This window comes from Stenella coeruleoalba (genome assembly GCF_951394435.1).
Source record: "Stenella coeruleoalba genome assembly, chromosome: 13".
NCBI lineage: Eukaryota > Metazoa > Chordata > Mammalia > Artiodactyla > Delphinidae > Stenella > Stenella coeruleoalba.
This window is the reverse complement of record NC_137159.1, coordinates 64,983,092-65,007,596: the sequence shown is the minus strand read 5'-3', so window position 1 is coordinate 65,007,596 and position 24,505 is coordinate 64,983,092. Positions and strand designations below refer to the sequence as shown.

The following is a 24,505-nucleotide window of genomic DNA, read 5'->3' as shown; positions in this document are numbered from 1 at the left end:
AATAATTAAAATTTTTTCTCATGAAATTGATGGTGCTATTAACAAATGTGATTTTTTTTTACATCGTATGATGAAATGTCAACATTTGAAAGATCTGCATGACTCAATGAACAAATATTTTCCAAATGTTCATGCAAGATGTTACAAAATCATGCAAAGGTAAAAGATCCATTCAAATTTTAAGGACAAAAGATGATCCTGGTTGACACGTAGAGAATGGGAATGGGAAAGAAGAATGGAAGCTAGTGGTATCAAATTTATCCTTCTCTCTTGGACTGTTATTTTTTCTCTATACTTATTATTCCCAAAAGGATGTTTTCTCTATTTTCTTAAAGAACTATGAAGATATTGCAAATCTCAGGGAGGGCCACTTCCAAGAGAATACAACAAGACTGTCCATGATTATTTTTAACACTGAGACCTTCACACTTATTTATTCAGAATTCAATTACTATATACTAATTATAAAAATAAACTGATCACATCATCATCCATCATTTGCATTTCTTTTTACTGATCTCCTTTATTGTCACCTTCTTAGTCCTTGACTCTCTTCCCTTATTATCTTTTTCCTTTCCATTCTCACTGTCCATCAACTTATTTAACACACAATTTCCACTTATATCAATATAGGCTCTCTACATATTCCTAGGCCAAATTTAATTCAGGGGTACCCTTTTAGCACATATCATCATCAATAAAAGTTCTGCCAAATAGAAAAAGGTTTGGAAAAGGCTGTTATATAAACTAGCCTTGATTATGTTGGTTTATAGGCCCAGGGTCAAATAAAGGAAGCTTCTGAAAAGCTTTACAATCTAATTTCTATTTTACTCTTATTCATGAAACAAGTTAAAATTATACATTAAATATGTATTATGAATTATTTGTTAAAGATATGCATCAAAACATCATAAAGGAGGTGGAGCTAACCAAAACCTCCTCAATCTGGCAATATTATCATTTTATTTATTATTAAAAACTTACTACAAAATAATTTTCAATAAAGGCCTGATAAAATGTGCAGAGCATACTACATAAAAACAAAAGAGAGCAGCTTTTTTGCTTTGACAATTTGAACTAATTGCTCATAAAGGAGTAGGCTGTGGGTGAGATTTTCTTTTTAAACTCAGGGCTATTGTGAGTTACTTCTGAATGATTATACTTCATCTCTACTAGTACGGGTCTAACCTAACAACATTTGACAGAATTAAAATGATCAGTTTCACCTATTCACACAGTGTATGTACAACTGGCAATATAGACTAGAACCTGACACTGGTTCACATGTAGTGAATTAACTATTTAAATAAAATGTTGGTCAGCAAATTAAGTAATTTGGGTGGCTAATTCCAGCAGAAACTTTTGAAACTTCACAAGTTTCTTATTTTAGAGAGTGGTATACTAAGCTTTTAAAGTTCACAAATTTCTCATTTTAGAGAGTAGTATACGACTCAGTCTCAATTTGACAGAAAGATTTTTTTTAAGCTAATTTCAGAGCTGTCATTAAATTATTAAGAGCTAATATACTTCAAAAACCATATTAAATTCATTGTCAGATTCTAAAATAACTCAGGTACCTTATCCTGTCAATGAGAAATTATTCTTCATTCATTAAACACAACCTAACACGTGCAATAAAGAATTTTCAATTATAAAGTGATTAAAATAGAACAAAGGGCTTTGAATTTTTCTTAAAAGTATTCATCTCCAGGTTTTCAAAGAAAATTTTAAAAACCAAAATATTTAACTGTTAATGTTCCTGGACCCAATTCCACTGTGTGCGTTCACGTGAGTGGAAGAGGGGGCACACTCAATTCTGACACTATCTACCTTGAGATAGCATCAGATTCCACAGGTTACGGGTTCAGTCCTACAAAAACGTCCCCACACCCACACCCATCCCCCATCTCAGATGCCAGTCACAAGCCCAGGTTGTCACTTGTGCTTCTGACCAACCAGTTACAGATTGGCGATTCCAACAACCACCTCCTTGAATTTCAATTCAGAGGCCAATCATAAGTCCAGGTTGTTACCTATACTTCTGACAGACCGGTTATAAATCAGAGGTTTAATTTGCTAGAGCGGCTCACAAAACTCAGAGAAATATTTCACTTACTAGGTCACCGGTTTATTATAAAAAGATATAACTTAGCAACAGCCAGATGGAAGAGGTGCATAGGACAAGGCAAGGGGAAAGAGCCAGGACCTTCCATGCCCTCTCCAGGCAGGCCACTCTCCCCAAATCTCCACGTGTTCACCAACCTGGAAGCTCTCCGAACCCTGTCCCTTTGGGTTTTTATGGGGGCTTTATTACATAGTCATGATGGCAACTGATTCAACCTCCAGGCTCTCTCCCCTCCCCAGGGGAGGTCAGGGATTGGGAATGAAAATTCCAACCCTCTAAACACAAGGTTGGTTATCCTGGCAACCTGGCAGCCCCATGCTTAGGTGGGGTCCGAAAGTCACCTTATTAACATACAAGAAAAACCTTTGCCATTCTCACCACTTAGGAAATTCCAAGGGTTTTGGGAGCTGTGAGCCAGTAACTGTGGAAAAAGACTGAATATATATGTGAAATATATTTTGGTCATCTAAATGACCAAATACATATTTCGTATAAATCACAATACTGTATTAACCTTCTAACACTTCCAGAACTAAACATTTTACCAAACAAAGGGAAGGTAGAAGCTAAATGTTCAGATAATGAAAAATAGTATTAAAGCTTTTCATAACCTATATAAGGTATAATCAAATTCATAAAGTCAAATTCTTAATGAAATCAAGTATATAAGTATGTAAAACAAATTACTTCAGTGACAAAGCAATTATAATTCCCAACCACCTAATCAAAAAGGTATCTAACTATATTACTTACGTAATAGATGGATCCACTTGTTTGTAAGCATGAGCAGCACAAGACCCACAGTACGTATACCCTGCATGGCTACAAAACAAAAAAATGTTTAACTTAATCATCAGATTCAAAATCAAGTTATTCTGGGGAAAAAAAAACTTTTGAAAGAAATCTAATAATTATGGTAAACATTATGTGTACAGATTAAAAAGCAATGTATTGATAGATAATGATGCAACTTATAGAAGATAACAGGGAACACATCATTGTTTTGTGTTCCACTGTTATTTTATTTATTTATTTATTTATTTTGTGGGGGGGCCATGCTGCACAGCATGCAGGATCTTAGTTCACCAACCAGAGATCAAACCCGTGCCCCCTGCAGTGGAAGCATGGAGTCTTAACCACTGGACCACCAGGGAAGTCCCCCTGTGTTCCAATTTTAAATGTTAAAAAGTATTTGGTCTGAAGGAAAATTATATTTGGAAATATTCAAGGCTTATTTGAAGTTGCTAATGTAACATTAATAATATGTGAGCTCTTAACATTCCTCTTCAATACCATAAACAGACTATTACATACATAAAAATGATAAGACCAAGTCAAATCAGAGCAAAACAAATAATCTACAAGAAACAACTCACGTCCCTCTGTGTCTTTAGTGGTAAGAGAATTGACCTGACCTTCTGTGTATTATGCCTTTCATTTTCTCTCCCTACTACTCATCCCATCCTTTTCGTCCTCTGGTCTCAGCTTTACATTGGTTCTCTGATCACCCATACAATGACTTGGTTTCATAACTTCATTTTTCTTTCTTGACTCAAGCTATGTGAGTCTAGAAATATTTCCCTTAATGCTTACTATTTAGTGTACAGCCAGTAAATGTTTAACAAATGGCTCTGTAGGAAAAAACTGTATACATATATACATAAGCTTATTATAAATTTTACTGAAATAAAGAAAGACGTATCACACAACTGACAAACAATGAAAAAATATAAAATACTCTTTACTGCAAATTCAGCTTAGGCAACTGATTGTCCCAGAATACTTTCACTGATGGTAGCTGAACTCTTTGACCCACAGCCAAGCAATGGCTGCAAATGACAAGAGTGAAATAATGAAGACATATGTCTGAATTTCACTCATTCAACAATGACTTGAATGACTTCTTTGCTTATTAAACAATAGTTTTTCAAATACTGGAAAGCATATTTCTTTCCTCATTTTTTCGTGCTTGTCACAGTGTAAAGGTTACAGACATAACATAATTTTAAGTTTCATCTGCCTTATTAACCTTTCCCCATTACTTTTCTTGAGTACAGACAATCAACAAAAAATAAAGTCCTGATTTATAGCAATCTGTCTATTAATGTGGATTAAATCATTCCCATCATGGACAATTTCAAGATGCAGAGTAAACTGAAAACACAAAACACAGACTGGGAGAAAATATTTGTAAAGCATATACCTGACAAAGGATTTATATCTAAATATATAAAGAAAAAGCATATATCTGATAAAGCATTTATATCTGAATATATAAAGAAATTTCAAAACAACCTAATACTTTAAAAAATATAGGTAACTGTTTTACAAGACAAAAAGAATTCTGAAGATTGGTTGCACAACAAAGTGAATGCACTTAACACTACTATATAAATGGTTAAAAGTAGTTAAGATAGTAGATTTTATGTTACTACAATTTTTTTTTAATTGTTAAATAGGAAAAGATGTGAACAGATACTTTCATCAAAAAACACACCGGGGGCTTCCCTGGTGGCGCAGTGGTTGAGAGTCCGCCTGCCGATGCAGGGGACACGGGTTCGAGCCTCAGTCCGGGAAGATCCCACATGCAGCGGAGCAGCTGGGCCCGTGAGCCATGGCCGCTGGGCCTGCGCGTCCGGAGCCTGTGCTCCGCAACGGGAGAGGCCACAGTAGTGAGAGGCCCGCGTACCGCAAAAAAAAAAAAAAAAAAAAACACCAGGATGGCAAAAAGCACACAAAAGAAGGCTCTACATCAGTTAGTCATTGAGGAGAGGCAAATTAAAACTACAGTGAGCTACCACTGAACACCCACTAGAATAAGCTAAAATTAAAATGAGTGACCATACCAAATGTGGCAAGGATGTAGAACTGAAACTCAGTCTGTAGGAAACGTAAAACGGTAGAACTACTTTGGAAAATAGTTTGGCAATTTCTTAAAAAAAAAAAAAGAAAGCTAAACATACTTCTGCCATAAAACTCCTGCCAGCGATTCCACTCCTAAATATATATATACATATATATATATATATATATATTTAAGCATTATGTGCACACAAAGATTTGTACACATTCATCCCATTTTTATTTGCAAGAGCCAAAAACGGAAACAGCCAAACGTCCCTCAAAAGGTGAATGGATAAACAAATTGAAGTATATCCATACAATGAAATAACTCTTCAGCAATAGAAAGGAATGAACTATTGACACACTCAGAATAATTATGGTAAAAAAATAAATATGCTGAGTGAGAGAAGCCAGACAAAAAAGAGTTCATGCTATATGATTCCATTTAAATACTTCTACAATAAAAATTTTTTTAAAAGAATATGTATGTATAAAACTGAGTCACTTGCTGTACAGGAGAATGGCACAACACTGTAAATCAACTCTTCTTCAATTAAAAATAAAAATAAATAATTCTAGAAAATAAGAACTAATCTATAGTGACAGAAAGTAAATCAGTGGATGTGGGAGGGTGGGAGAAGGGCAGAGAGGGAAAGAAGGGCACAAGGAAACTTCTGAAGATGAAGAATATGTTCATTATCTTAATCGTGGTAATGATTTCACAGGTGTATACATATTTCAAACTTATCAAACTGCATACTTTATATGCAGTTGAATGTTAATCATACCCCAGTAAAGCTCTATTTTAAAAATGAGGGCTTCCCTGGTGGCGCAGTGGTTGAGAGTCTGCCTGCCGATGTAGGGGACACGGGTTCTTGCCCCGGTCCAGGAAAATCCCACATGCCGCGGAGCGGCTGGGCCCGTGAGCCATGGCCGCTGAGCCTGCTCGTCCGGAGCCTGTGCTCCGCAACTGGAGAGGCCGCAACGGTGAGAGGCCCGCGTAACGCAAAAAAAAAAAAACACAAAAATGATACTCATCTGATATAGACACAGAAAAAAGAGAGTCACACAATCACAACCATACAAGATAGTAGCGTCCTTAATTAGGAGTAAAGTAATATGGGACATATGCTAAGCACACTGAAATCACTGAGGCTTTATTGGTCAGATTAATGGTAGTCACTCCATCCTTACACCTCTGTCAAGGGAGCCTATCAAGTTGCCTGAATATAGCAATATTCTCACAACCCAGTTCTAATCTTAGCCAGAAGGTAATATAAGTTGTTCTGTGGCTCAGCAGATTCAGTTTTGTTGTCATCCTGCACTGATCTTGATATTCTAGGCTAACCAGGGGCTCTATTTTAACCGGTTATGTCCCCAATCTTCCAGTCCCCAAGACACCAATACCAACTACTTCAGATACTTAATACCTGTTCCTCATCTGAACATCACTGGCTCCTGTCAGTTCAGATATGCACTATCTTGCCTGGCCATGCAGACCTTAAAAACCATCTGATCCATCTGGATCCTCCCTGGTCTGTCACAAACCTGAATGACATTCAGATTTTCAACACTGCTTTGCTCTCAGTTGTCCCTCACTTCACATCCCTCCACTTCTCAATCCTTACTCTTCTTGAATTTAAAGGCCCTGAACCCCAATCTATACTCCGATCTCTAAATCAACCTGTCTTTGTACTCTAAGTCTCTCCCAGTTTTACCAATGCTGTTCCTACCCAAGCTCAGTTCTTAAATGCCAGAAAGCCTTCTTAGAAACGTTAGATTCTTGAAGTATAGGCAGAAAAGAAATAGTAAGTAGAAGGGTAAGGGCATGAAGGGAATAAAGCCTGAAGGAAAAACATGAGCAAATGTCCAAGTGTATGATGTAAATGAGAAAATATGAAATTGGCCTGAATGGAACAAGACAGTAATGTTAAGCCAGAGTCAGACAGAAGAGTCTGGGCTTGATAAAACAAGTTACTGAAAAACTGCTGTGTGCTCTTGGAACAGGGAGTGATAATATGAAACTGTTATCATGTACTGAAAAACACAAGCACAAAGGACGTGTTAGAGGCAAGATGAGTTACATGAAGCTCTCTTGGAAACTGTGGCATGAGGTAGTAATATCACGGTCTAGGTCTAGAATGGTGTCAGTGTCAGTGGGAAATGAAAAATCAATGCTCTAGGGTCTAGAAAGAAACACTGACATATCTTAGTGACCAAGTAGGAGGAAGAAGAAGAGGACAGTTATGATGATGGTGATAATTGAGTGCTTACTGCATCTCAGGCACTCTTCTACGTAACTCAAAGCATTACTTTTAATCCTAACAACTCTATGAGATAGGAATTATTATTCTTCTCATTTGATAGATGAAAAAACTGAAGCAGAAAGGTTAAGAAACTTGCTCAAGGTCATACAGATAGTAAATGGCACTCCAGGATATAAAGCCAGGCAGTAGAGCTCCAGAACCCATTCTTACGCACCGTTAAGAGACCTTTACATAGTTCAAGGAAGAAGGGAAGGAGTCCATGGAGTAGGAAAAGCAACAAGCCTAACAACTGGAAGAATACTTAAAGAATCATATATCCTGTAAGACTACAAGGAAGGACGATAGTTTCGAAAACACTATTAACTAAGGTAAACTTGTTTCATAATAAGAACTGAGATTTCATGGTTTCAGTCCTTTTTGAAGCTGAAGGTTTAACTTTCCTTGACCTAAAGACAACATAGTGGCAAAAGGAAAGGAAGATTCTTTTATCTTTTCTAAAATTTTATTTATTTATTTTATACAGCAGGTTCTTATTAGCTATCTATTTTATACATCTCAGTGTATATATGTCAACCCCAATCTCCCAATTCATCCCACCACCACCACCACCCCACCCCCGCTTTCCACCCATGGTTTCCATACATCTGTTCTCTACATCTCTGTCTCTATTTCTGCCTTGCAAACCAGTTCATCTATACCATTTTTCTATATTCCACAAATATGCATTAATATACTATATTTCTTTTTCTCTTTCTGACTTCACTCTGTATGACAGTATCTAGGTCCATCCACGTTTCTACAAATGACCCAATTTCGTTCCTTTATATGGCTGAGTAATATTCCACTGTATACATGTACCACTTCTTCTTTACCAATTCGGCTGTCGATACGCATTTAGGTTGCTCCCAATGACTTGGTTATTGTAAATAGTGCTGCAATGAACATTGGGGTGCATGTGTCTTTTAGAATTATGGTTTTCTCTGGGTATATGCCCACTAGTGGGATTGCTGGGTCATATGGTAATTCTATTTTTACTTTTTTAAGGAACCTCCATACTGTTCTCCATAGTGGCTGTATCAACTTACATACCCACCACCAGTGCAAGAGGGTTCCCTCTTCTCCACAGCCTCTCCGGCATTTGTTGTTTGTAGATTTTCTGAGGGATGCCCATTCTAACCAGTGTGAGGTGATACCTCACTGTAGTTTTGATTTCCATTTCTCTAATAATTAGTGATGTTGAGCAGCTTTTCATGTGCCTCTTGGTCATCTGTATGTCTTCTATGGAGATATGTCTATTTAGGTCTTCTGCCCATTTTGGGATTGGGTTGTTCATTTTTTTAATATTGAGCTGCATGAGCTGTTTATATATTTTTGAGATTAATCCTTTGTCCGTTGATTTGTTTGCAAATATTTTCTCCCATTCTGAGGGTTGTCTTTTCGTCTTGTTTATACTTTCCTTTACTTTGCAAAAGATTTTAAGTTTCATTAGGTCTCATATGTTTATTTTTGTTTTTATTTCCATTATTCTAGGAGGTGGATCAAAAAATATCTTGCTGTGATTTATGTCAAAGAGTGTTCTTCCTATGTTTTCCTCTAAGAGTTTTACAGTGTCCGGTCTTAGGTCTCTAATCTATTTTGAGTTTATTTTGTGTATGGTGTTAGACAGTGTTCTAATTTCAATCCTTTATAGGTAGCTGTCCAGTTTTCCTAGCACCACTTACTAAACAAGCTATCTTTTCTCCATTGTATACTCTTGCCTCCTTTGTCATACATTATTTGACCATAGGTGCGTGGGTTTATCTCTGGGCTTTCTATCCTGTTCCACTGACCTATATTTCTGTTGTTGTGCCAGTACCATACTGTCTTGATTACTGTAGCTTTGTAGTATAGTCTGAAGTCAGGGAGTCTCATTCTTCCAGTTCCCTTTTTTCCCGTCAAGACTGCTTTGGCTATTTGGGGTCTTTGGTGTCTCCATAGAAACTTTAAGATTTTTTGTTCTAGTTCTGTAAAAAATGCCATTGGTAATTTGATAGGGATTGCATTGAATCTGTAGATTGCTTTGGGTAGTATAGTCATTTTCATAATATTCATCCTTCCAATCCAAGAACATGGCATATATCTCCTCCTGTTTGTGTCATCTTTGATTTCTTTCACCAGTGTCTTATAGTTTTCTGAGTACAGTTCTTTTACCTCCTTAGGTAGGTTTATTCCCTTGTATTTTATTATTTTTGTTGCAATGGTGAATGAGATTGTTTCTCCTTAATTTCTTTCTGATATTTTGTTGTTAGTGCATAGAAATGCAAGAGATTTCTGTGCATTAATTTTGTATCCTGCAACTTTACCAAATTCATTCATTAGCTCTAGAAGTTTTCTGGTGGCATCTTTTAGATTATCTATGTATAGTATCATGTCATCTGCAAAAAATGACAGTTCTACTTCTTCTTTCCTGATTTGGATTCCTTTTATTTCTTTTTCTTCTCTGCCACGGCTAGGATTTCCAAAACTACGTTGAATAATAGTGGCGAGAGTGGACATCCTTGTCTTCTTCCTGATCTTAGAGGAAATGCTTTCAGTTTTTCACCATTGAGAATGATGTTTGCTGTGGGTTTGTTGTATATGGCCTTTATTATGTTGAGGTAGGTTCCCACTATGCCCACTTTCTGGAGTTTTTATCATAAATGGGTGTGGAATTTTGTCAAAAGCTTTTTCTACATCTATTCAGATGATCATTTGGTTTTTATTCTTCGATTTGTTAATATGGTGTATCACATTGATTGATTTGCATATTTTGAAGAATCGTTGCATCCCTGGGGTAAATCCCACTTGATCATGGTGTATGATCCTTTTAATCATACACCATGGTGTTCTTGGATTCTGTTTGCTAGTACTTCGTTCAGGATTTTTGCATCTATCTTCATCTGTGATATTGGTCTGTAATTTTCTCTCTTTGTATCATCTTTGTCCGGTTTGGGTATCAGGGTGATGGTGGCCTCGTAGAATGAGATTGGGAGTGTTCCATCCTCTGCGATATTTTGGAAGAGTTTGAGAAGGATGGGCATTAGCTCTTCTCTAAACGTTTGATAGAATTCACCTGTGAAGCCATCTGGTCCTGGACTTTTGTTTCTTGGAAGATTTTTAATCACAGTTTCAATTTCATTACTTGTGATTGGTCTGTTCATATTTTCTGTTTCTTCCTGGTTCAGTCTTGGAAGGTTATACCTTTCCAAGAATTTGTCCATTTCTTCCAAGTTCTCCATTTTATTGGCTTACATTTGCTTGTAGTAATCTCTTAGGATGCTTTGTATTTCTGCAGTGTCTGTTGTAACTTCTCGTTTTTCATTTCTAATTTTATTGATTTGAGTCCTCTCCCTCTTTTTCTTGATGAGTCTGGCTAAAGGTTTATTAATTTTGTTTATCTTCTCAAAGAACCAGGCTTTACTTTTATTATCTTTGCTACTGCTTTGTTTCCATTTCATTTATTTTCGCTCTGATCTTTATGTTTTCTTCCCTTCTACTAACTTTGGGTTTTGTTTGTTCTTCTTTCTCTAGTTCCTTTAGGTGTAAGGTTAATTGTTTATTTGAGATTTTGTTGTGTCTTGAGGTAGGATTGTATTGCTATAAACTTCCCTCTTCGAACTGTTTTGCTGCATCCCATAGGTTTTGGATTGTCATGTTTTCGTTATCATTTGTCTCTAGGAATTTTTTTATTTTCTCCTTGATTTCATCAGTGATCTCTTGGTTATTTAGTAACATTTTGTTTAGCCTCCATGTGTTTGTCTTTTTTACGTTTTTTTCCCTGTAATTTATTTCTAATCTCATAGCGTGTGGTCAGAAAAGATCTCGATATGATTTCAATTTTCTTAAATTTTCCAAGGCTTTATTTGTGACCCAAGATGTGATCTATCCTGGAGAATGTTCTGTGTGCACTTGAGAAGAAAGTGTCATCTGCTGTTTTTGGATGGAATGTCCTATAAATATCAATTAAATCTATCTGGTCTGTTGTGTCATTTAAAGCTTGTGTTTCCTTATTATATTTCTGTCTGGATGATCTGTTCACTGGTATAAGTGAGGTGTTAAAGTTCCCCACTGTTATTGTGTTACTATTTCCTCATTTATAGCTGTTAGCAGTTGCCTTATGTATTGAGGTGGTCCTATGTTGGGTGAATATAAATTTATAACAGTTATACCTTCTTCTTGGATTGATCCCTTGATCATTATGTTGTGTCCTTCCTTGTCTCTTGTAACATTCTTTAAAGTTTATTTTATCTGATATGAGTATTGCTACTCCAGCTTTCTTTTGATTTCCATTTGCATGGAATATCTTTCACCATCCCCTCACTTTCAGTCTGCATGTGTCCCTATGTCTGAAGTGGGTCTCTTATAGACAGCATATATATGGGTCTTGTTTTTGTATCCATTCAGCCAGACTGTGTCTTTTGGTTGGAGCATTTAATCCATTCACATTTAAGGTAATTATTGATATGTATGTTCCTATGACCATTATCTTAATTGTTTTGGTTTTGTTTTTGTAGGTCCTTTTCTTCTCTTGTGTTTCCCACTTAGAGAAGTTCCTTTAGCATTTGTTGTAGAGCTGGTTTGGTGCTGCTGAATTCTCTTAGCTTTTGCTTGCCTGTAAAGCTTTTGATTTCTGTGTCAAAACTGAATGAGAGGGCTTCCCTAGTGGCGCAGTGGTTGAGAGTCCACCTGCCAATGCAGGGGACACGCGTTCGTGCCCCAATCCGGGAGTATCCCAATGTGCCGTGGAGCAGCTGGGCCCGTGAGCCATGGCTGCTGGGCCTGCGCGTCTGGAGCCTGTGCTCCACAACGGGAGAGGCTGCAGCAGTGAGAGGCCCGCGTACCACAAAAAAAAGAAGAATGAGATCCTTGCTGGGTAGAGTAATCTTGGTTTTAGGTTCTTCCCTTTCATCACTTTAAATATATCATGCTACTCCCTTCTGGCTTGCAGAGTTTCTGCTGAGAAATCAGTTGTTACCCTTATGGGAATTCCCTTTTATGTTATGTGTTGTTCTTCCCTTGTTGCTTTCAATAATTTTTCTTTGTCTTTAATTTTTACAATTTGATTACTATGTATCTCAGCGTGCTTCCCCTTGGGTTTATCCCAACTGGAACTCTCTGTGCTTCCTGGACATGGGTGGCTATTTCCTTTCCCATGTTAGGAAAGTTTTCGACTATAATCTCTTCAAATATTTTCTCGGGTCCTTTCTCTCTCTCTTCTCCTTCTGGGACCCCTATAATGCAAATGTTGGTATGTTTAATGTTGTCCCAGAGGTCCCTTAGGCTTTCTTCATTGCTTTTCATTCTTTTTTCTTTATTCTGTCCTGTGGCAGTGATTTCCACCCTTCCATCTTCCAGGTCACTTATCCGTTCTTCTGCCTCAGTTATTCTGCTATTGATTCCTTCTAGTGTATTTTTCACTTCAGTTATTATATTGTTCACCTCTGTTTAAATCTTCTAGGTCTTTGTTAAACATTTCTTGCATCTTCTCCATCTCTGCCTCCATTCTTTTTCCAAAGTCCTGGATCATCTTCACTATCATTATTCTGAATTCTTTTTCTGTAAGGTTGCCTATCTCCACTTCAGTTCGTTGTTCTTCTGGAGTTTTATCTTGTTTCTTCATCTGGTACATAGTCCTCTGCCTTTTCATTTTGTCTATCTTTCTGTGAATGTGGTTTTCATTCCACAGGCTGCAGGATTACAGTTCTTGCTTCTGCTGTCTGCCCTTGGATAAGGCTATGTAAGCAGTTGTGCAAGCTTCCTGATGGGAGGGACTGGTGGTGGGTAGAGCTGGGTGTTGCTCTGGTGGGCAGAGCTCAGTAAAACTTTAATGCTTGTCTGCTTGTCTGCTGATGGGTGGGGCTGAGTTTCCTCCCTGTTGGTTGTTTGGCCTGAGGCGACCCAGCACTGGAGCCAACAGGCTCTTGGTGGGGCTAATGGTGAACTCTGGGAGGCCTCACGCCAAGGAATACTTCCCAGAACTTCTGCTGCCAGTGTCCTTGTCCCCGCGGTGAGCCACAGCTGCCCCCTGCCTCTTCAGGAAACCCTCCAACACTAGCAGGTAGGTCTGGTTCAGTCTCCTATGGGGTCACTGCTCCTTCCCCCTGGGTCCTGATATGCACACTACTTTGTGTGTGCCCTCCAAGAGTGGAGTCTCTGCTTCCCCCAGTCCTGTCAAAGTCCTGCAATCAAATCCCACTAGCCTTCAAAGTCTGAGTCTCTAGGAATTCCTCCTCCCGTTGCCAGACCCCCAGGTTAGGAAGCCTGACCTGGGAGTCAGAACCTTCACTCCAGTGGGTGGACTTCTGTGGTATAAGTGTTCTCCAGTTTGTGAGTCATCCACTCAGCAGTTATGGGATTTGATTTTATTGTGATTGTGCCCCTCCTACTGTCTCATTGTGGCTTCTCCTTTGTCTTTGGATGTGGGGTATCTTTTTTGGTGAGTTCCAGCGTCTTCCTGTCGATGACTGTTCAGCAGTTAGTTGTGATTCCTGTGCTCTTGCAAGAGGGAGTGAGCACACATCCTTCTACCCCGCCATCTTGAACCCATCTCCCAAGGACAGGGAGATTCTTAACTTAGATAGAGAATACACTGCAATGTATCTATTTTTTGATCATTAAGTATATATACCCCATACTCACTTATCCCATAGTGAGGAACTCACTCTACTTCATGAAAGGATCAAGGTCACATTCAAAGAAGAGAATTTGTAATACTTTCCTTTACTCTGGCCCAGATATATGGTAATGAATAAAGCCAGAGTAATAATCATCAACTCTCACCATTAACCCTGTTCCTACACCCTTCTCTTGCTAACAGAATCTATAACTCTACATGTATGTGGCAACAGGTTCCGGTAAGGAATCACTCACAATAAAGGAGGCTTCACTAAGGGAACGGCTACGTTTTTTTCTTTAGTCGTTCTGCATAACAGCCAGAAAAGCAATGAAAATTTGAGCTCTACAGATATTTGAATATGCATCATAAAAGTGTGTCTAAGTCAGTCTTTCCAGAGTTCTTAAAACCTTTAATACAAAGTCATCCCTGCTAGCTGTTACAGGTAACTCTGATTCTCAATGTAACTTCTCATGAAAATAAATACAAAATTATACTATTATTATATATATATTATTATATCTATAATTTGTCATTAGGCTAAAACCATACCTCTAAAAACTGATCTTTCTTTTAACATAGAGTACTTTTGCTTCTCCCTTTACACCTACACAGCAGATCCTTTGCATCAGCAGCTTCAGCTCCCAACCTACCAGAATTTCTCTGCCCCTCAGAGAGCTGCAATTAAATGAGGATGCAAGGTCACACTGTCCACAATCATTCACTAGTTAAGTGACAGTTTCCCATACAGCAACCTTGCAGTGTGGTATAATTTAAATTCCTACCTCAGGAAAATTACTAATCACTACATCACATGGACTTTCACTTATATCAACTATGAATGCCAAGAGTCTACTAAACATTCTATGAGAGGCTTTTCATCAAAGTGGATATAGGGAATAATAAACACTTACTTGAATTCAACAAAGTCAGATTTCCGTAGTCCTAATTCTACTGAATAGCAGGAAAAATGCAAAATAAAAGACTGCCCTAGATGAAATGAGAAGATTGGACCAGATGAAATGAGATCTCCTCCAACAATAAGCAAAGTTTGCAACCTTAAGTTAAGATATGATCTACAAACCTAGAAACTAAATTTAAAAACACCTGTAAACGTACAGGATCAACCTGAATGACAACTGGCCCCAAACAGTTTCCAGAAGCAGCAACCTCCACCTCGGTTTTATTTTGCTGCACGTAGCCTTTTATTCTTTTCCTTCACAGGCAATGCTCAATGGCCCTAAAGATTCCTGCTTCGATAAAAAAATCAGCAAATGATTATATCCAAGAAATATTCAGGTAAAACAGTCATTATTTAGAATATTTTATTTTTACAAATGGAATCTCACAAACATTAAGCAAACAATATTATGAGCTAAAAAGTCAAGTAAGAATAAACTAACCACAATGTTACATATTGAGGGTTTTTTTTTTTTACTGCTAGAGCATATATGATTTGAGATATTGCCATGAATAACCTACCAGTCCTTCTTACTATTAACAAGACTGGGAAAGTCTTGATGGTTTCTACCAGATTTAGCTCGAACTCTATGCTAATGCAAGGAGCCTGTCTTCTGGCCTATCATTCACACAGGGCACATCTGCTTTCACTATGTGAAAGGAAGTGAGACAAAACCAAAACCAAGCCAAACAAGCACACAACACAACACAGAACGCACTATGAGACTGTTTAGAAGATTGTTTGTTAACATTAACAAGGACTGCAAATCTCCAGTAACTTAAGTTAACTAGATAATTTATGAAGATTGTCTCATGACATGTACTGGTAGAGCTCTACAGGTATGCTTCACTATATACAACCTGGTCTTCTATATAAATGTTTCTTAGTTTTTAAATTTTTCAAACAGGTTTTTATACTAAAGGTATAATGTACACAGTAAAAAAAAGTCAAACCGTAATAAAAGGTACGCAATGAAAAGTGAAAGTATCCTTTATTCCATACTATTCCTACTTGGTTAACTACTAAGAAATCAAATTCTGCTTTAAATGTATGGCCTTCAATATTCATTGTCTGTGCTTGACAGTAAAAAATAATTTCATCATGTAAATTAAGCTCCTTCCACAATTATCTGCTTATCTTTTTATATTCAATAAGATGTTTCTTAAGTGATGTATACCTGTACAGCTCCATTCTAAGGGTTGCTGAGTTATTGCTGAATACTGCAAGATAAACAACAATTTTGGCATCAAGGTAAACTGGCAGTCATGGTAAGAAGGCTTCTGGAACTCCTAGTTCATGAGATCATTTCAATATATATCCCAGGGCCACATACTGTCTCCTGTGCCTCAATATAAGTAAGATAGTTCCAAATGCAACCAAAGGATATTTTTTAGTCAAATTAAATTCTTTTGAATCCCTCTCCCAAATGTGCCTGGTTATGTTATATAGATTAGAATTCATTAAAATTGATCAACAGTTGGTTTATGGGTCAATATTTAATCTTTTAATAACATCAACAATAAATGACATTATTCTATTTAATCTACATCCATATAAAAATAAGCAAACTGTTTAAACATTTTCAAAAGTGTGCTATCTAGGTTCTGAGTTTGTTTTTTTAAGGTTGCCCTCATATGATTTATTCTTATGAAGGCAAAATCTAAGAAAAGGTGGTCCCAGAGAGCTAGAATTTATAAAATTTTAAAAGTATGTTTTTGATTTGAAATAAAAGTAGAAATCTTAAAATTTTAAGTTGTCTAATTACTATATAAGCTCGTTCTTACAAAGACACTTTTGTGCCTATATAACAAGAAAATATTTGTTGTTGCTTTTCTACCTTAAAAAAAAAAAGGAGGGCTTCCCTGGTGGCGCAGTGGTTGAGAGTCCGCCTGCCAATGCAGGGGACACGGGTTCCTGCCCCGGTCTGGGAAGATCCCACATGCCACGGAGCGGCTGGGCCCGTGAGCCATGGCCGCTGAGCATCCAGAGCCTGTGCTCCACAGCAGGAGAAGCCACAACAGTGAGAGGCCCGCTTACCGCAAAAAAAAACAGGTAACTCTGGAAAGGAAAATATAGTAAGATGAACTTGACTATATTTAAAGTTTTCACATATTAACAAAGTAGAAATTGCCTATATATACATAAACATAACTACAAAGTCACTATATAGCAGAAACATGCACACCAAAGCCAAAACTATTTTCAAATATTCATTTTAAAACCTAAGGTAACTTGGAAATCTTTTACAAATTAATATATTTGTAACGTAGACTCAAACATTTCATTTCCAAGGGCATTTCCAAACATTTCAATTTAAAACTAACTACAAGAAGCAAACAAGTCTAGTTACTTTTTCATGAATAACTAACCTCATTTTAATTTTATGTTGATTCAGTTCAGCTCCCACATTTAGAGTAAGTTTTAACTAGGAAGGTAGTATACCATAATAGTCAAATACCAGCAAAGTAATGGGAATGACAATAGAACATACCTCATGAGATGTTATAAAGAGATGATTACTAATCCACTGTTTCTCACCCAACCAAGGATCTCACTTATACAAACTTCCCAACTTATCCTTGCATCAATTTTTCTTTCTCTACTAGATCATGTCATCAACATTATAAACACTTTAATATCTCCCACCTTCAATAAAAATTCTCCCCAACACCACATTCCCATTGCCCTACTTCCTTGATTTATAGCAAAATTTCTCAAAAAAACTATCTATACTCACTGTCTTCATTTCCCTCCTTGATTCTTTCTTGAACCCACTCCAACTGTGCTTTCATCCCCACCGCCCCACAGAAACTGTTCTTACTAAAATAACCAGCAATCTCCATAGTATCCAATTATCAATCCTCATCTTATTTGACCTCTTGGCAGAATTTGACACACCTGATCATCTTTTCCTCCCTGACACATTTTCATCCTTTTGCCTCCCAGAGACTTCACTCACTCTTGGTTTTCCTCCTTCCCCACTGGTCCTCCTTCAAAATCTCCTTTGCAAATACTCATCTTCATCGTGACCTCTAAATTAAGCTGGCTTGCCTAAGACCTTAGTCTTTGAACCTCTTCTCTATTTTACTCCCGAGGCAACCATGTCTGATTAAAGTTACACACTTAGCTGTGTTAAGTGTGATATGCCAACACAGCCTTGGCCTTCTTCCCTGTACTCCAGATTCATATACCTAGCTGCCTCACTTGGATACCTAATAGGTATCTCAACATTAACACAGGCAGAATAAAATTTAGATTTTATATAAACACTTCAAATTCCACTCCCCACCTACACCCTTGTTTTCTCCTTTAATTAGTACAAACCCCAATTCCATCCTTCCAATTTCACAAGCCCAAACTTAAGAGTCATCCTTGAGTTCTTCTATTTTATTGGTCCTGCCTTCCAAATACCCAGAATATACAGTTTCTCATCACCTCCACCTCTAGCTCCCAGCCAAAGGCATTATGTCATCTCTTTTCTGTACTATAGTAATAAGCCTCCGAAATTGGACTCCTTGCCCCCACAAAACAGAAAGTTCATACAGCAGCAAGAATAATCCTTTTCAAACCTAAGTCAGATCATGTCACTTTGCTGCTCAAAACTTCTCATTACTTGCCATATCACTTGGAATAAAAACCAAAGTTTGGGGCTTCCCTGGTGGCGCAGTGGTTGAGAGTCCGCCTGCCGATGCAGGGGACACGGGATCATGCCCCGGTCCGGGAAGATCCCACATGCCACAGAGCAGGCCCCGCAACGGGAGAGGCCGCAACAGTAGACGCCCGCGTACCGCAAAAAAAAAAAAAAAGAAGCAAAAACCAAAGTTTTTATGTTCTCCTACAAAGCCTCCCTACAATCCAGCCCCTGCAGCCTACCTCATCCACTACTCTTCTCCACACACACGCCACTCCAGCTACACTGGCCTTGCTTTTCCTCAAACACCTTTAAGCGTATCCTGCCCCAGAGCCTTTGTCCTTGCTTTGTCCTCAACCTGAAACCCTTTTTCCCTGGGCATCTGCATAACTTCTCTCTCACATCATTTAGACTCAACTGTTACCTTATGAGGAAGACCTTTTCTTACTATCCTATCTAAACTAGCAACTCCCTACCCATACTGTCACTCTCAATCTTCTTATCTGCTTGATTTTTCTTAGCACCTGACACAGAATATAATTATTTATTTACTGTCTGTCTTCCCCAAATACTAAAAGGCAAGCACTACGAGAGTAGTGATTTTGTTTTATTCAAAGAGCAGCACAAAGAAGAGTATCTGGCATTTAGCCTGGTAGATATTTGCTGAATAACAAAATAAGTAATAGCAAGTCATTATGCTAAAAGTTTTATAAAGATTGGCTCACTTAATCTTTGGAAAAACTATATGAAAGTAATATTCCAATTTTACCAAGGAGACAAAGGCACAAGAGATTAAATAATTATATGTCACAGTTGGTAAGTAGTATACTCAGCTTCCTGAATCTTTTAAACGAGATGAAGTTAGATCATACAAATGGAGTATTTAACAAAATGTGGCACAAAAAATACATAACATTTATGGAATACTTATTATGTGCCAAACATTAATGTAAGCTTTTTATGTGTATTTACTCATTTAATTCTCATATTGTTTAGTAAGTGGTTGCTATTATTTTTACTATTTACTATTTATCAAGGTACCAACCTGAACTCAACAGAAGTCACATAAAAGATGCTGCTGTGACAGAAATAGTACAAACTCCAACATTTACCAAATCAAAATTAACTGAATTCACATCATACACAGACACATAGTTAACTGTATGTTTGCTAGCCTGTAGTTCTCAAAAAGCCCTCTAACATAGACAAAATAGTCACAGATTTTCTTCATTAAAAAAAAAAAATCTACCCCTCCCCTAAAAATCTGGCTGCTACTCCATACTGCACCATTTTATGTTTAATCCATTTTTTATTATAAGTTTAAAATTATGTGATTAAAGTAGATCTTTTCAATGTTTAAAACAGAACTTATTCATTTGTACCAAATACTACTGAAATCACCAAGTTTATCTAATGTAAACAACTCTTTGTTTTAAAAGTCAGTTTTATTACCAAAAGTAAATTTTGATATTTCTGCATCTGAGAAAATAAAGTAGCCAATTCCTTTATCCTTGAGTTAAAGTGAAAACCACAGAAATCATGAAATTTAGTGAATATAACTTCTTCAGTTCAACACAGCATTTGATTTTTAATTTTTAATTCTATCCGTAGATACCCATTCTTTATTAATAATTAACATATGAAAGATTCTGGGTAAAGACCCTTAAAACTTACGGTGCAATAATGGCTCTAGCAGGTCTTTTCGTGGACTGTACTTGTGAAAGCCAACCTTCTAGCTGTGCATTCAGTTGCGGTCCTATAAAAAGAGAAAGAGAGAAACAGGAGTGAGCAAAGCAATACAGTACTAATAACCATACATGACACAAAGTCCTCACTGAACCTATTTGGAACTAAAATAGCTTAATGGGCAGTGGATCATCATTTTGGATGTTAATGTTTGAAACTTAACCAACTACAAAGTTTCTAGTAGCAAGCCATGTGATAAAGACAAGCACTGATTCAACAAAATTTGCTTTTATCCATCCACTTATTTATTTACAACCATCTTCATTCAAGAACAATACAATCTACAATTTGAGGCAATGATCAAACAAAATGAAACAAGAAAGATAAAAATATAGTATATGAAAAGAAAATAACTGAATATATTTTAGAGTACCAAAACCTGCCTTAATCACTAAAATCACATCCATGGAGTGATCATTACCACACTCAATGATCTTTCCTGCCATCCACTCCAGCCCCCTATTCCCATCACCGTATCAATAACCAGTGTAACTACACCACCTCAAAAATCTCAATTTCAAGCATCCCACTCTCTTCACTTCCTATCATTCCAGTTCACGTCTAGAAATCTGTTGGAGTCACTTTTCCAACTGTCCTTCATCCTCTCTTCTTCACTTTTTATACCCATCCTGAGATTTGATGATCCATCACTGTAACCACTCCCTTGCCTGTGGCCTCCCTCCTTTGCTCCTCTTTCTCCAGTGTAGTCAAATCATAGTTAAAACCAACCTTCCACTTAACAAAGCACCTCCATCTGAACAGCTGAATGAGACTGTAAAGAAACACAACCATATGAACTTTGAAATTATACTCATAAATTACAGCAGATCCTTAGCAAACAAAGCTCAGAAATCATACCACGACAACCTAGTGAATTTGCTCACCTATCTTTAAGATAGAGAGTTACTTCATATAGCTTCTCTTTTTACCTTAAACCATCATCCCCTTCCCATTCCCATTCCCAACAGATGATCAAACTTTTCATTTCGTTAAGGAAAAACAAGCAGAATAACCAACCATCCTGGTTGCTCAGGACTTTGCCAGTTTTAGCACTGGAAGTCCTGCATCCTGGGAAACCTCCCAGTCTCAAGCAAACCTGAATGTTAGTCGCCCTAAATTCAGAAGAGAACTACTTCCTCTTCCCACCATTTATTCTGCTTTCCCTACTGTTTCAACAAATTGTCCTTGCTCCTATCAAAAGCCAAACAAATTACTTCTGCACTGGATCTCACTTTGTTTTTCATACTCAAGGACTCTGCTCTTACAACTGTCCTTGTCTCCCGCACTAACTTTTCCCTTTTTACTAGATCATTATCATTACCATGCAAATATGCAATACTAGCAAATTGATTTCCCCCAACTACTGCCCCCTTTTTCTCTGGCTCTCTCTTTTTAAACTTTTAATAAAAAAATATTCAAACATTACAAAAGAACCTAGATAATAATATAACAAACACTCATGGATTGACAGCCCAAATTAATTAAACCTTAACATTCTATCTTATTAAGATCTTCTTTTATTAAGAAATAAAATACTGGACTTCCCTAGTGGTCCAGTGGCTAAGAATCTGCCTGCCAGTGCAGGGGACACGGGTTCAATCCCTGGTCCGGGAAGATCCCATATGCCGCGGAGCAACTAAGCCTGTGTGCCACAACTACTGAGCCCACGCTCTAGAGCCCGCGAGTCACAACTACTGAGCCCACATGCCTAGAGCCCATGCTCCACAACAAGAGAAGCCACCGCAATGAGAAGCCCATGCGCCAGGGAAGTCCCAAAAATTGTTTTAAAAATAAAATAAAAACTAAAATAAAAGTTAAACGGGGGCTTCCCTGGTGGTGCAGTGGTTGAGAGTCCACCTGCTGATGCAGGGGACATGGGTTCATGCCCCGGTCCGGGAAGATCCCACGTGCCGCGGAGCGGCTGGGCCCGTGAGTCATGGCCGCTGAGCCTGCACGTCCGGAGCCTGTGCTCCGTTGCAACGGGAGAGGCCACAACAGTGAGAGGTCCGCATACACCAAAAATTAAATAAAAAATTAAAGGGACTTTCCTGGTGGCACAGTGGTTAAGAATCTGCCTGCCAATGCAGGGGACACAGGTTCAAGCCCTGGTCCGGGAAGATCCCACATGCCACGGAGCAACTAAGCCCGTGCGCCACAACTATTGAGCCTGTGCTCTAGAGCCCACGAGTCACAACTACTGAGCCCGTGAGCCACAACTACTGAGTCCACGTGCCACAACTGCTGACGCCCACGCGCCTAGAGCCGGTGCTCCACAACAAGAGAAGCCACCGCAGTGAGAAGTCCGTGCACCACAATGATGAGTGGCCCCCGCTCACTGCAACTGGAGAAAGCCCACATGATGCAACAAGGACCCAACGCAGCCATAAACAAATAAATACATTTATTAAAAATAAAAACTTTCTAAAAATTTAAATTAAAAAAAAAGCTAAATAAGCCTCTAATCAGCAACTCAGGACCATCTTTCTCAAGGACCCAAAAGCCATCTCTTTGAAATGTGACAATCAAGGGAGATAGTGCCCCTTTCTGCCAGTTTCTGTGGGGTAGGAACTAACTTCAGAGGGCCACCTAGCCCCAAGTTGCAAAATTACCTCCTGTCATAAAAATATGTAAGTTTAGTTTTCCTTTGGATAAAGCAATTAGCTAATACATATGGTCACCTCAATTACCAAGTGAATTTAGGATGAACTATGTGTGACAAATGTTTCTATCAAGTCCTCTTACTTGAACACTACTCATAATTTATCTTGAGAATATGCATATAATGGGTTTTATCTGCTTAGCTAAATAAAAGGATGAGCACTCTTCACATCTTTGCAATCTGTTAGCAGATAGCCGGTGACGTGCATCATATTGTAGCTTAATGCTTAGTCAAAAATAAAATTTTCTTTCTCTTCTACCTTTGAAGAGAAGTTTTCTGAGATGGCAGGAGGTTTTGGTTTAAATTATATTTCTCCAACATCAGCAATGGCTCAAAATTCCCATTTCCCTACATCCTTACCAACATCTGATACTGTCAGAATTTTTCATTTTTGCCAATTTGATATGGGTATGAAATTGTACCCCTTTGTTTCTTCTAATTTGTACTTGCCAAATAGCCATTGAGATGAAGCATTTACAGATTTGCAAATTCTGTGTTTAGGACTATATACAAAAACAAGTCAAGTTTATAAATGGCTAGCCCATCTATAAACTGCCAAAGTACAAAAAAGGTCCGATTCAGCAATCAAATGATGTACTTTATTTTCAAAACTTAGATTTAAGAACAGTTACCAAAAAACTTATATTAAATAATTTCATTACTAATTCAAGGAAAAATGGTTCCTAATTTCAAAGTAAATTAAAATTTTAGCTTCCTAATAAACTTCATGTTAACTTAAAATAAGTATTTCCATGTCACAGGAAGTTTACAAAACAAATTTAAAACGAAATAAAACAAAGAAAACAACATCTCCCAATTCAGCAACCCTACTGCCACCAACTTCACTGGTTTTAAGCACTAAACCAAGCTTTCTTAACAGTCCTTCTGTAAAATAACCAGTTTCTTCATAAGGATCCTAAGGTAAAAGTCAAACTCCAAGTTTCTCAATTATTTTTAAGTAAGATAACTGAGTGTATCTATTTATTACAAATGGCTGCTTAACTGTTGATCTGTAAAGTGTCAAATAAAAAAAAATTTGCATTCTTCCACAGAAGCTGATACTTGGCAATATGGCATCCTTAATACATGAAGGTGATGTAGAATGCGTGCTTTCTTTCTCAAATATCACTGAATTTGAAGGCACACTGATGAATGGAAAAAATCAATCAAAAGGAAAAATCCTAGCAAAACTACTTCATGGCTGTGTGACCTTGCCCTGAGAGGAATAAATGGGCATGTACACCTTTGGATAAACAGTAAAAGTAGGTTCCCAAAGGATCAATGCTAAGGTATTTCCTTAAGAAACAGACAATAAATAATGTGCTGTAGGCAAGTCAGTACACTTCTGTTTGAGTTCCAATTAAATCAAACAATATTTCACAAAAAAGTTTATTTGCATAGTGACAAAACCACAAAGATACTAAACACACACACACATTTTCAGGAATTCCTATGCAACTAATTAACAGAACCATTCTAAAATACGGTAATTAAGCAAGCCAAATTGATTTTTAACTCTCTTTAGTCTGCTCCTCCTATTCCTCTTCAGAGAGAAAAAAAATTCAATAGCCTCCTGACTCTGAAAAAAATCATGTGTTCTATAAACTGTTCTCAAAAAATGTGCAATGGAACCACCTGAGG

At 37.6% G+C, this 24,505-nt stretch overlaps 1 protein-coding gene across 1 annotated transcript in view; it reads right to left on the bottom strand.

The window, feature by feature from the left end:
* The window catches only part of MEMO1 (mediator of cell motility 1), a 130,387-nt gene that overhangs the window by 45,220 nt on the left and 60,662 nt on the right, over positions 1-24,505 (bottom strand). Inside the window, exons 3-4 of the mRNA XM_079940721.1 lie at positions 20,134-20,215; positions 2,879-2,947 (exon numbers count right to left, since the gene is read on the bottom strand). Of these exons, the coding sequence (XP_079796847.1) occupies positions 2,879-2,947; positions 20,134-20,215 (151 nt within the window). The remainder of the gene's footprint in view (positions 1-2,878; positions 2,948-20,133; positions 20,216-24,505) is intronic.